Source organism: Leguminivora glycinivorella, chromosome 10, assembly GCF_023078275.1.
Source record: "Leguminivora glycinivorella isolate SPB_JAAS2020 chromosome 10, LegGlyc_1.1, whole genome shotgun sequence".
Lineage (NCBI taxonomy): Eukaryota > Metazoa > Arthropoda > Insecta > Lepidoptera > Tortricidae > Leguminivora > Leguminivora glycinivorella.
The window spans coordinates 15,601,818-15,616,434 of NC_062980.1; the positions used below are offsets into that span (position 1 = coordinate 15,601,818).

Sequence of the window (14,617 nt, forward strand, 5' to 3'; positions counted from 1 at the left end):
AAACATGTACAGGGGGTTTAGCGATTATTTGTTGTTGTCGTTTCCCTTTATCCAAGGTAAATGAAAGAGGCGTCATCATGAAAGGTTGCTGAATAGCCAAATGTGTGGACCAGTCTTAGGAAACTCCTATAAAAAATAAACTCTTCACAGCATAGGCCCAGCAAACCTTGAACTGCAAATTTCACTTAGTGTTCTGAAGATTTCTGAGCGAACATTCGTTTGTTCGTGCACCGATAAAGATAAATGGAATTATTTTCATGTGAAATCATCAGAACTGGTCAGAACAATAAGTGTAAATGAAGCTTAACAAAATAATGCAATGGCAACACAAAGGCGGGATTGTCAAATGTGTAAATTTTGCGAATTTTCAAAACCAACCGTGAAGTCAATATATTGTGATTCCGTGGTATTTTACACGTTTTGTGTTATTCGGTCTTCATCTGAGCAATGCGTCTAGAGCAATTATGATCCCTTGTAGTGTTTGTGTGTTATCGTTTCCTATTCTCACTAACCAAAGACGTCGAACTGAACTGAACAACGTGCAATATTATTGAGATAGACTCATAACCATAACTCATGATGGGTGGAAAAAGCAGAATCTGTGAAATTTGTGGTGACAGAGAACGACACAGGCCAGGATTCTTTGCCAATGAACAAAGGCAGGTATGTAAAACGTAGTGAATTTCTCTTTGTGTGTGGATGCAGCATAGGAACAAAAATTGATAAAATTTGCTAATAAATAAACTTCTTTGCCATAAATATGTTGAATATGCTAAATAATATTTGGTCCATACGCTTCTGCCTATTAATTATATCGTTTTACTGCTTTAAACGTATATAATCTCAAGTCTTGTCCAAATTGAACCAACCTTACGCCTTTCTTATTACTCTTGCAACAAAATATTGATTAGTTTGCTTATAGTATAGATCATGGAAAGTAAACTATTTCTTTCTGATGTATTTATATGTTACAAACTAAGTCGACTGGCGGCAGCCTATACCGTGCAGTCCACATGGCTTATGTCAGCATTCAGTGGAGACACGCTACTTGTGGTCGTGAGATCGTGACCCTCAGCATTGAGGGAACGAGGAAGAGAAAGCAGAAGAAGATGGTACTAACAATTATTACAATCATTCTTGACTAAAAACTTGAGTGCAGACATCAATTTTCTTTTCCACTGTTTAGAAATAGGATATACAAGTACTATACAAAAAAGGAAAAATAGTGTGTGTGTAGGTAAAATAAATAAACTTTAATTCTCAATTAACTTTAATAACCTAATATCACAATTCGGCTTGTTCCTCTTAACGTAGATCAATTAACGTTTCAATCACCTAATCACTTAATACTTAGGAACTGTATGGGAATATTTACAATAAACTCTAAACAATTAACTAACTAACATTCGTTTACTCACAAACAACTTTCAGAAGAAATTTTTAACTTTTGATTAGCAGAAACGTCTGCAATCGATGACACTAAACTAAAATCCATAATCCTACGGACCAAATTGACAAGTAAGTGTGAACAAATGTTGCCACAGTTTGGCCAGTGTCGTTCTTATCGATATTAAAATTATTATTACACCGTAGATTTAAGGTGCACCCAGACGGTACAATCAAATTGGCAATTTGATATTTTAATCAATATATACCAACTTTTTTTGTGATTTCGACAGATCGAAAGGTCTGTAGACCCCTAATTAGATATAAAATGTTAATTTCAAACCAGCAATAATGTAAATGAAATTTATATATTGATTATGATAGTTTATTGAATCTTTACAAATGAATTATTACAATAATTTTTGTGTTACTGCCGAAAGATGAAAAGATTGTGTAAATCACATAATAAAAACCGAGGACAAAATGTTACAACTCGACCATTTAGTGTACCTACAATGTCTCGGATCGTTTTATTATAAATGTAACTGATGATGATGATGATGATGAAGATGACGAAATAACGGAGCTTGGAAATGAATAATATTTTATAATAAAGACTACTCATTGTCGGACAACATATTTTTTTTACTTACTGGTTCGGATACCTTTTTATGCTATAAAACTAGTGGGTAAAAACGCATTTTATCCATCCACTACCTCGAAAACCGAACAAACCAAAATGTTTACCTTGTATTTAAAAGTAACATTCGTATTTTTTTTATTTAAACTAGTCTGTTATTTGTACTTTACAACTTGTCGATATATTGTTATCGACATATACCCTTCACTATTTTTATTTCACTGTTCCTGGTAACATTTCATATGTCAGTCATTTGTCAATTTAGTCCGCAGAATTGTGAATTTTAGTTTTAGGCTTAGAATAAATTTAAAAGTGGAAAATGTCTGCCTTGGGTGATGAGAGCTGCCAACTGAGCCACCAAGACTATCCCATTGACCTTAGTGGTGGAAAATTTCGTTGGCTTGTTTGAAGTCTTGGTGGCTCAGTTGGCAGAGCGCTGGAGTATCGAGCCAGAGGCCGTGAATTCAAGTCTCATCCAAGGCAGACATTTTCCACTTTTAAATTTATTCTAAACTTTCAGATGATTCAGAATCTCTAGTGTAAGAAACTAGTCCCAACAAAAGAGAGTAAGCGATGAGCTATCGGCATTCGGCGGTAAAACGAACAAAAGATTAGTCACTCTCGTGTAAATAAAAGAGAGAGTGAGCGATTATTAACACTCTAGCGCTATCATATCTAGCCATGGGTTGGTGTATAATGTTAACAAAAGCGAATGCGTTATTTTTAGGGTCAAAGGTAAACCTACACCCAAGTTTCCATGCGTCAGACTGAATACCTGTCCGCTACGAATCGTAAAACAATTTAAGTACCTGGGACACATGGTAACCTCTGACCTTAAGGACGACGTTGATATTGAACGCGAACGCAGAGCGTTGTCCGTCAGAGCCAATATTTATGATAGCTCGCAGGTTCGCTCATTGCACAAAAGATGTTAAGATCACCCTGTTTAGGGCTTATTGTACAACCTTCTACACAAGCAACCTGTGGGCTGATTATACTCATAAACGGTACAGTGCTCTGCGTGTTCAATACAACAACGCTTTCAGAGTACTTATGGGGCTGCCCAGATTCTGCAGTGCATCGGGGATGTTCGCGGAGGCGCGGGTAGACTGCTTCTACACCACCATGCGCAAGCGAGCGACATCGCTTGTGCGAAGAGTCCGGGCTAGCTCCAACAGTATTCTGAATATGTTAGCGAATAGGTTTGACTGCCTATATTTGAATGCCTGCTGCTTGTTGCACGCACGCAGGAATAGATAACCTAGCTATTAAGTATCTGTATAAACTAACACTAGACTAAGATTATTTATGTTACTAGCACTATGATCCATGTTGGTCTGAAATAAATGATTTATTATTATAATTTTATTATTGAGTCTTTTTATTTACTGGAGACTCGAGAGTGACTATATTTTGTTGGCCGATACCTCATCGCTTAAATACTCGATTTTGGTGGAACTACTGCCTATGGCACTGGTCCGCGAGCTAGTAAGCTATGAGCTATCGGCTATAAAAACGAACAAAAGATAAGCACTCCCGTGCGAATAAAAGAGACACGGTGATTTTGATAGCTCACCGCTGGGCGAGTAACTATAAACATCGCCGTGTCTCTTTTATTTGCAGGGGAGCGACTATCTTTTGTTCGTTTTTATAGCCGATAGCTCATAGCTTACTAGCTCGCGGTGGGACCAGTGCCTAAAGCTATGGTTTACTCAGATAGCCAGGTCCTCATATAGCGGTTATGTCCATACTAGTACGAAGTATGGAGACGGTCGTTATAATATGACGGCTCGCCTATCTCAGGAAACTAGAGCTTACAACTCATTTAAAACTTTACGTTACTTTTTCGAATGAAACTTACAGTCGCATTTACATCTACACACACAAAAATAAATATTTGAACATTAATTTGAAATTATAAAGCTTAAAGCTCCATTTACACAGTGCAAGAACTCATAATTATACGAGTTACAGGAGATTGCGGTATTTTTTTTATACCACGTCGGTGGCAAACAGGTATACGGTCCGCCTGATGGAAAGCGGTCACCGTAACCCATGGACGCCTGCTACTCAAGGGGTGTCACATGCGCGTTGCCGACCCATTAGAAACTTGTACACTCCTTTTTTGAAGAACCCCATACTGTAGTTGATTGGTATTTGAATGATTTGCTGAATTAATCTAACCTTCGCTATGGAACTAAAATTGCGCCATGGAAATAGATCCTAAAGGCGTGTTCAGATCTTTTAGTTTACCTAAACGTGTAAAAACTAAATGCGACTGTACTATAGGTATATTAAGAGGGAAGTGGATTTGAGCTCTCCTTAAAACAATTACTACTTACTTAATCAACAAAACAATAACAAATTTGACTTTGGCACTTTAATAGTGCCTTTCCACCAGAAATGCGCTATGTATCCACCAATCAGCTTAGTCGAACCCGTTCCCACTAGCACTAAGCGATATGCTTTGTAGAACAATGAATACGATTGGTGGATATCAAACCCGCGCATCTCTCGTAGAAAGGCACCCTAACACGACAGTGGTCCGGGCGTGAGAATTAGTCTATCATGCAAACATAGTTCTCATTTAACATACTTCGTAATTAAGAACAAACCATAATTTAATAACATTTATATAGCTTTATATCGGCAATAAGTTATCTACTTGTATTTACAATTAGGTACACAGTACACAGGATTTCGTTTTCAGAATAGAGAGATCAACAGACTAGACCAAAAGTATTGCTAGATCAGATTCTATAGATCAAGGATTTATTGACTATCTTACTATTTTAGGGCACAATTTTTTACGTGAATTTAATCCAACAATCGATATCTATAGTTTTTTGAGCAAGTAATGAGCATTTTAAAAACTAACTTTGTCATAATTTAACAAAAACAATAAAATAATATAATTTATATTGTTTTTAAAGAACAAAAGTCCAACAAATGAAAAACGAAACCTATATTCATAAAACTAACTTAGGTATGGTATTTCTGTTAATAGATCATTAAAATACATGTTAGAACGGGATGATAACGGGCGGATTGATGTGTTAATTTCTACAGAATGTGTCACGTTATTTACGGGTTAACACTTATCAGTTATCACTTAGCTCTTTTCATATTTTCACATTAGTTCGGCCCGTCCCATCCGTGTCCTAGCGTACCTCAACTATTATTCATTATCTTATTACCGGGAATTTTTTGATATCTCGGTTCTGAGACGCGTATACAACATTACCTTTTACCCCTAGAAAGTATAGTGTAAGAAAGTACCTAAGGTTATCTGACGTCACACGAGCACTGGAATACGTCTCGAGCGCACTTGGATCTTTGCCTTGTGCTATAACCGTTTCTCTGCGAGCGCGGGCGCGGGCGCGCACGGGCCGTTCGGCACGGGCGGCTCCTGGAGGGGGAAGGGGGGCAGCCCGCCCCGCAGTGCGCGGGCGTCGAGCTGCAGCTCGGCGGCCGCGGGGGGTGCGGCCGGCGCGGCGGGGGAGGGGAACTCTGACGGATCCGTCTGCACTTGCCGGTCTAGACACGAGCTTGGTGTGCGATCTGTAATGTGAAAAGAATTAAATTATTAAGTAAATATTATCAAGTAAAAAAAAATAAAGCGAAGATAAAGAAGGAAATGATTATCTAGTACGCTCAAAGAGATTTTACAAACGATTTTAGAAAAAAGACCTAAGTGTGCAAGAATCAACTGTACAGTTACTAAGGTTTCATTCACCCCAACCGTGCCCTAGTGGCCCGGCATCAGGCAAACCCAGTAGTTGTCTTTAATCTAATACCTCTGCCACACACTCCACGATCGGCGTGGGAAGTAGCGAGGGAAGCAGGCAGAGGCATAGTGTGGCCGCGCTACTCGTAATGTCGCTCGTCATGCTCCTCGTCATGCCCATCGCTCCCTATTTTGTCAGTTTTTTGGCGCGAGTCAAAGGGACGGCAACAACCTAGTGCGATAATCGCGCGAGTCGGGCAGTGTGTAGTCGAAGAAGGCAACATCGCGGCAGCACGAGGAGCAGCGTGAGGGCCAGCGCGAGAAGCATAGTGTGGCAGAGGTATAACATACCGTCGTTCAGTGTGGAGCGATCAGTAGATGGAGTAGCTGTCAACGGTGCTCGTGGAGGCAGCGGTGCGGCGGCACCAACTAGGGCTGCACAAACGGCGCCACCAGCCGCTCCGCCGCCAGCCGCCCGCCAGCGTCCCGGCATTAGGCAAGCTCGGACATTGCGTTCCGGTCGGAACAGGATTATGTACACCTGTAACGATTCGTTGGTGTTTTTGTTATTTTTGCCTCATCATATAACTTTATAATCGTCAAATTTTTGAGTTGACATCTTATTGCAATTTTCATGTGGGATAACACATTATTGCGTATCAGCATCCATGACGTTCGGTTTTTAAAATCACCGAAATTATGTATGGGCACTGTAATCAATTGTCCCCACCGAAATCATTTTTTTACACATTATTCCATATTTCAACTTTATATATAACTTAATAATTAATATATTGATGTTTTTCATTTTAATTCGATGACAGGTCATGTAAAAAGGCTCATAATCGCGCAATTTTACTAAATTTAACATATTAATATACTAGTCATTATCGAGTACCTAATGAATTTTGTACTCATAGTATGGATTAATTTGCTTACAAATATAGTTTTATGTTTTTACAAAGTATATCCTACTATTTAAGTATCAAATGTTAGAAAAAAATGCACAATAAACCACTTTACAACGTGGCAATAGAAGTCGGTGGTCACTTTTTTTGATATCGGTGGTCAAAAAATCCACCGAAACCACGGAAATCAACACCACTGATATCAAATTGTATCACTTTTTTGGAGATAACTCCAATAGCATGCATGACAGAGAGGAGATGTCATAATGACGAAATAACATTCTTTCAAGGATTTATTAGTACCTTACATAACGACAAATGCCCTAAAACTGTGGGAGTAAATTGAACCACCGAATCTTAAAAAACATGAGACCAAACCCACCGAATGACTGAGAAACCTTTAAAAAGTCCCCTTTATAAAACGGTACTTCATCTCCTCTACACTAAATGGTTAAAACATATTTTAAACATACTATATTTGTGCCACTGTGTCCCTGATTTATTAATTTGTATGAGTACTGTCATGTTTAAAAAATTACACCGAAATCAGTCACTAGCCCGGGACACATCGTAAATTTGTCTTTACTCGATGAGTTTAGCTAACATATTATTTATATATAGAAAATATGATAGGTTAACTAATACCTTATGCGTGAATATCTAAAACAACTGCAATAAACAACTCCATCTTGAGTTATGATTTTTTGTTTTGCAAATTCTGGGTGCGGGACACGACCACCGAAGGTCATTTTTCGCATTTAATATTTTATTACTTATACTATACAAATGATAAATGAATAATTTTGTAGTGTACCAAATAGAACAGAGGCTAAAGATTATGCCTAAATTAAATCAGATTTTTAGAACAGTCCGTTCTGACATTTTTGCCCCGGACACGTAAAAACGCGCCTCCTGAGAAATGCCCATGTAAAATATAAGATATTTATGATCACCAGGGTTCCTTTTTTAACAACGAAATTTAAACAATTTAAAAAATCAAAATCTACCAGTACAGAAGGTGCATAGACTCATATCAGAGTCAAAAAGATCGGAGAACGTCATGGTCATCATGGATATAGTAGAGAGATCTATGAGACGGGGGTGCTTGTTTTAACCATATTTGCAGGCCCAACTCACGTGACTCACCGGACTAACGTATCTATATCTTCACAAAAACTACCAAGTCTTGACCTCGAATGGAATGTCAGAAACAATGAAGGCCTTACCTTAGGAGCAAACAGACAGGCAAGCGTGACAGACGCACTAAGAGAGATGGTGACAGCTATGGTTGTGACTCGCAGCGCCACGTGGCTCGCCGTGCCGAAATAAAGTGGCACGAAGGCGAGCCAGATCACACAGGTTGTATACATCGTGAAACCTGCAAAAGAATATTAGGGCATGGTTACATCATGCGTGAAGATGTCCTTCAGTTATGTAGGAAAACGAGAAGATTTGAGGAGAGAAGTGTGGGAGGGCAGCCGTGACAGTAACCTGCAGCTCCCACTCCGGGGCATTGGGGTGAATGAACGCATCATGTGATCGACAGCCCGCCTGTCTCCGGCCAGGCGTCCCTACACTACATCTACATCTACATCATGCGTGCATGATGACCTCTCTCTCTCTCTCTCTCTCTTTATTAAGGAATCTCAGTGATGTGACTTTTAATAAAAATATTTATTAATTGCTTATCGAGGAGATTACAAAAGTAGATTGGAGTGATTTACAACATCATTAATCTTACCGATATGCTTGCTTTCATTGAAAGCTTCAGGGATCTTCCGCGTCAGCACAGCGTAGACTGTACAAGTAGCGATGAGTGCCGCGGGGTAGCTGAATGCTAGTGTATATGACGCATCGACGTATGCATCACAGACAAGAACGGCTGTCTCGCGTGAGGGCAAATGTCTGACTGCCCGCGCGGGTGCTGCCGCTTGCCAAACTCCCACTATGACAACCTGATGAAAGAAGTATAGGTATTAAGAGAAATAGGTGGCTTTGGTGACAAAAGACAATCAATTGTCATGAAAGTTTAAGAGAACTAGCTGAAAAACTTACTTGAACCCCCACAAGTAACGCACACACGCCAAGCTGTGAGCGTGGTGATATGAAAGCAGGGCGTCGCGCTGATCGCTCACCCGCCGCAAATATGCGCGCGATTCGATTGGTCTTTGTTAGCAGTGCCGCGTAGACTATTGTAAAACACAACCCGGTGCCGAAACTGTAAGAAAATTTTTATTGGATGTGGAATATGTCATCTTCTAAATTTAACTATACCAGATTTTGTTTTTCATCATGCAGAAAATTGAAGGAAAATGGGAATATTCACACCCCTGGCACCCTAACGGCCTAGCCACGACATTGGTCTGAAGTGCGCCAGCGGTGAGCGGAAGCCATACGTGCGAATGAAAAGTCCCATCGCTGGGTCTCGCTGCAATGTATGGCCGCCGCTCACCGCTGTCGCGCTTAGACCAATGTCGTGGCTGAGCCGTAAGGCGTTCAAGAATTGAGGAAAGGCATGGATAAATTTTGCACTCATCCAGCAGGCCTCCGTGGCTTAGTTGGTAAGAGCTATGGCTCCGGCAAAGCCCAAGGTCGCAGATTGGAGTCTTGCTGGAGGTGGGAATTTTCCCTTTCCATGAAACTCCATAGCTCCGCTCAAAAAATTCTTACCGTTGCACAGCGCATAACGCATCCGTAGGCCGCACAACTAGTGCAAACGTGACGAGGTAGCACATTAGGATACCACCGAGGAGCACATAGCTCAGCTCACGCCCGCTTGCGCGGACCACAGGGGTGTCTCCGCGCCATATCCATACGCCGATCACAAACCTGTAATCACAGTTATCGTCAGAATAAAACTGGATGATATTCAAACATTCAGAGATGGAACTGAAAATCACAGCAAAGAGGAGTCAAGTTTCTAATGGGTTGGCAACGCGCATGTGACACTCCTTGAGTTGCAGACGTCCAGAAACCAGATTTTTTTTATGCTGCTGCTACCTGGTAGTGGATACACGCAGAAGATGCTAGCATAATATGTGTGAATACGTACACAGTGAACAATATCCCCAAGGCGGAGAATGCCATAGCGCCCCGTGCTGCGGGGGAGGCTGGGCGAAGGTAGTCTGCTGGAAGAAGCGCGCAGTGCGTGCGTGTCTCGTCAGGTAGCGTGCCACGTGGGCACTCGCGGCAGGCGGTCTCTGACTCTGGAGCGCGGATCTGAAGAGTGACAATAGTTATTTGTTATACAAGGGGGCAAAGTTGTATTTTAACGCCGAGTGTGGAATTGAAAAACGAGCAAGTGAAAGGAATCTATAGTTGAAGGTTCGAGAATAGAATCCTGAACTTGCGAGTTTTTTAACACACGAGAAGTAAAGTACATTAAATGTATTTTGCACCCGAGTGCATGTAACACAAAACTTTTCCCCTCACTATAGCGAGGAAACTACAACGCAAAAAATGCGTTTATCACTGCTTCCAGTAGTTCCACAGGTGGTGAATCATCTTTATTACTAGATTCACCTACTTTTATCAATTTTAAAGCAGTTAATTTGACTTTATTCATGGTCAAATTACTTTATCCACTACTGGATAAAATGCGTTTTTACCCGCTGGTATGGTAGGACAAAACACGTGTTTCCGAGCTAGTGAGGGGAAAAACAATTTATTTCAGCAGGATATTTGTTTTGGTAAAAATATTATTTATTCAACTGAGAGACTGAATAAATAACATGTTAATTGTTTTCTCAAGGCTCTTAATAGCGCCCTCTGTTGATAAATGCTACAAATTCTTAATAGACAGTTTCCCACAGTCAACCACAGCGTACTTGAATTCCAACGGAAGGAGTAGTAGGGGCAAAGTTTAACTATTTAACGCCAGATGGCATTTTGGTCAAGTTTTGTTAGTTAGTAAAATCGGTTATAGATGGCGTTTTAATGAATTGTTGTGGCGTAAAGCTGTGAATAAGGTAATTTTGCTAACTGTAAATTTCTGCCTGAGAAATCGTTAGCCAAAACGCGTGTCCTGTTTTAATTTATCGGCAATCATTTCTAATTTTCTCTTTTCAGAACACTTCATTTAACAAGCAGCAGTAAATCATATTCTAGGTGTTTAAAAATATAATATTATGTTGCTAAAGAAGTTCTTTTTAGAAATAATAGCGCCCCACTTAAACGGGACTCAAATCGCATATAACTAAGTTTTTATGACTAGCCTTCGACACCATCTCCGAGACTCCTAAACCCCGAGATCACGGGCATAACACCGTCCTTGAAACGTCGGAGGTTAGTTTTTAAAAAGTTAGTTATAAGCGATCAAGTACCGTTTACAATATTAAGCATCTGTAAATATCGTTTGAATCAATGAAAAGGTCAAAACATAAAAAGCGGCTGTCGCTCTCGACGTACACCTCTTTTGTCAGCGTCAGCTCACGGACTCAAGAGGCCGATGCGAGTCCAACTTCGTACTGTGTGTAATTGAAGCAGTGCCAACAACAGCTCTCTCTCCCTCGACGTATTGCTTGGCCTGCCCTAGCTCGCACTCCGCACTGCATACTGACTCAGGAGGCCTACGGAGTCCAACTAAATGTTTACCTCGTACTGAGTGCAGTTCAAATAGTGCCAAAAACAGTTTTTTCCCTCGCCGTACTGCTTGGTCATCGTCAGCTACTACAACGCTCACGGACGCAGGAGGCCGTCGTGAGGCCAACTTGAATGTTTACCTCGTACTGCGTGCAATTGAAGCAGTGCCAACAACAGCTCTCTCCCTCGACGTATTGCTTAGCCTGCCCGAGTTCGCACTCCGCGCTGCATACGGACTCAGGAGGCCGAGGTGACTCCAGTTTGAACTGGATTTCTGCAAACAATATGCAATACGTTTGATACGTTCTGAAACTTAGCAATAAGTATGAATTATGTTCTGTAAAGACAAGATAGATGAAGGGGCTTCCGCATTGCCGAAGAGGATTCATGGCACCGCTAGGACTGCGATCTCTTTTACATAGTATTCAAGTATCAATATATGCTACGTCAATCGTTCATAAAAAATGTAATTTAAAATAACCTACCATCTACATCTATTTCAAGTTCTCCATCCAGGTATCGCCCAACTCGTAGCCATCGAAAGACTCCCGGCTCTACCTGCTTGAAGTGCATGATATTGTATCTTGCAGGGCCATCGCCATTGCTATCAAAGTGAAACTCTTCGCGGCTTAACCCAGTAAACCGTACATTCCTCAAGTATCGTAGAAGGAGAGGTCCTTGAGGAGGTTTCATAGCCGGGCACAACCCTGGAGCACCTCCGCATTCAACCTCATGCATATCTCGTAAAGCATGAGCGAAAGCCAGTACTGCATCCGCTACAAACTGGAGTTGTGCTTCTAGTTCTGTATTTTCGTTCGACAGTTGTTCTTTTCCTGTACAACGACGAGTGTGGGTGTTGTATGGGGTTCGGGCAGCTCCTGGACCGTCCCAGAGGCATTGGAACTGTTCTTCCCAGAATTCTGTAAAAAGAAGTATAAATAGAAGTGAGGTGTAGGTCTAAAGTAGTTAGGCACATTATGAACACGAATTCGCGACACGAAAAGAAGAAGAAGTAGGGTAGGTTACATAACTCATTTAAAAACATTGTTGCTTACGTTAGCTTCATCATAATAAATTTCAGTCTCACGATTTCAAAATATAGAAAATTTATCTTTAAAGTTTTTGAAACTGTGGCGAGAACATAAATCATGAAAGTTTTTATTGGAATTCTGGAGTCTTGCAAGAATGTCTAACTCATAAAACTAAGGAGAAGTTACCAAGTTTCTCAGGGTAAAAGTTGAAATGCAAGTTGCAGTTTTCTTTAACGCTTTGCTATCTAATAACTTCTATCTGGAGTTCATCTAGCCTACCTTATTTAACACAGAAATTGCAACTATTAGAACTCATACTTTCGTAATTTTTCATTTGGTATTTAACACACTGTTATTATTCATTAAGTAAATGTTTAATGTAATCAATCTTGCCATTTGGTGTTAAAATGAAGCGTTCAATTGTGACATGTCTTTCTTTTAAAGACCAGTATGCGTAGCCGAATGCACAAACGTTCCTCTATTGACCTCTGTTTATGCCAAACGCGTGACTTTGTTAGTACCATTGTTACTTTAATATTTGAAACTCTGCGTTAAAGCTGGCGTGGTACCACTCAAGGCAGCATGATCATGTGCAGAAGGCAAAGACGAGTTTGGTTCATCACGTCAGCCAAGCAAGTACCTAAGCAAGCAGGCGTGATATTACAATTACAAATGAGCGCGAAGCATGGTATTTATAAGACACATAGGGCAGTACAGATGCAGTTTACCTACAAACCAGGGATTCCGTTTGTTGTTGTGCACGGTCAGGTTGAGGAAGTACTCTCGAAAACCTTCAACCGGTCTCGCCAGTGGCTGCACGGAGATTGTCCCTTCGACCGCGCGTTCGCGACCTGCGACACAGATAATTAAAAAGTTATTATCTTCCTTTCGCTTCCCTATAATTCCAGTGTCAATTTAACTCTTGTGACATTTACAAAGTTTTAGTTAATTCAATAATTATTTTGGTTGTAAACCCTACCGACTGCGCCAGTACCTGGCAAAATTAATACTTAAGTAAAGTTGAGTATGTAAACATTAAAAAAAATAGCAGATTTGTCAGAGCTCAAAGTTTTTAGGTCAGCAATGCGCTTGTAATACGTCTGAAATCGCAGGCGTTCTCCATCGATATTGTCTGCTTACTATCAAGCGGGCCGCATGCTTGTTTGCTACAGAAGAAGTACGAGTATAAGATGATTTTTTTTAAATAAATGATTGATTTTTTTATAAATTTTATGCAATGTTGTGACTACAAGAGCCCAAAGACCCAGCCAAACGTCCACCTTGCCCGGCCACTGCCTGCATCACTCCTGCCACTTCCTGATCTGATCCGAATACTATCCATCCTGAACTTGAAATATAGAAGCTAAGCCTTTGATACTTGCCTGTGGCGACCAAAGCTCGAGCCGAACCAGTCAAACGTTCTTTCAGCACCTGCCCGGCCACTGCCTAACTCAAATATTCTCTCAGGAGTAGCCTTCAGACACATAACAAATGACTGATACCTGTGGCGACGAGAGCTCGCGCCGACCAACCAACTGAGCCGAGCCAGCCGAACGTCACCTCAGCACCTGCTTGGACTACTGCCTGGATCACACCCGCTACTTCCTGGTCTGACCAAAATACTCTCCGTCCTGACCTGGCAATAAAGAAGGTAAGCCTTTGATACTTGCCTGTGGCGACCAGAGCTCGCGCCGACCAACCATCTGAGCCGACCCAGCCGAACGTCCCCTCAGCACCTGCCCGGACTACTGCCTGCATCACACCCGCCACTTCTTGGTCTGATCCGAACACTATCACTCCTGTACATAGAAGAATGAGGTTACCCATCGATATTGGGGGCATTCCACAAGAAAGTCGCTTACGACATGCTTTTGCCTTGTTTGGCAGCTATTTCAATCAAATCCGTAAATCTCGAGAAACTACTGTCAATTGGTTAACCAAGTCATGAAAGGTTGTCAGACACAACTTCGCTTTCTTAGCGTCTTTAGAAGTAGTAGAAGAATTGTATATTGTGAGCGACATTTTCGTGGAATGCCCCATTTGGGGCTTACATTCACGTGATAATGTTTGTGGCCGATTGTAAAATCAGGATATGGTTCTGCGGAGGTATGGTTCTGTAAACTGCCTAGAAATACGGGCTACGCGAGGCTTCGTTCACTCAAGGTACGAGATAACGAATAACTTTATGATATGCTTAGATTATATTGTATATAATTTAATTTAGTTTTATTTAAATTTTTAAGGTACTTTAGTTTTAATTTTTATATTTTAATTGTTTAAGATTGTACATACTAGTATTTTAGTTATATGCTTAGATTTAGAAATTAAAAACATGATCAGCTTA

At 40.8% G+C, this 14,617-nt stretch overlaps 1 protein-coding gene across 1 annotated transcript in view; it reads right to left on the bottom strand.

The window, feature by feature from the left end:
- Nucleotides 1-4,634: 4,634 nt before the first annotated feature.
- LOC125230402 (metabotropic glutamate receptor 6-like) overlaps nt 4,635-14,617 on the bottom strand; it is a 48,048-nt gene continuing 38,065 nt past the window's right edge. The window contains exons 6-16 of the mRNA XM_048135541.1: nt 13,944-14,072; nt 13,002-13,124; nt 11,728-12,162; nt 11,383-11,516; nt 9,714-9,880; nt 9,332-9,490; nt 8,717-8,879; nt 8,403-8,616; nt 7,888-8,039; nt 6,105-6,294; nt 4,635-5,587 (exon numbers count right to left, since the gene is read on the bottom strand). Of these exons, the coding sequence (XP_047991498.1) occupies nt 5,373-5,587; nt 6,105-6,294; nt 7,888-8,039; nt 8,403-8,616; nt 8,717-8,879; nt 9,332-9,490; nt 9,714-9,880; nt 11,383-11,516; nt 11,728-12,162; nt 13,002-13,124; nt 13,944-14,072 (2,081 nt within the window). The 3' untranslated portion in view covers nt 4,635-5,372. The remainder of the gene's footprint in view (nt 5,588-6,104; nt 6,295-7,887; nt 8,040-8,402; nt 8,617-8,716; nt 8,880-9,331; nt 9,491-9,713; nt 9,881-11,382; nt 11,517-11,727; nt 12,163-13,001; nt 13,125-13,943; nt 14,073-14,617) is intronic.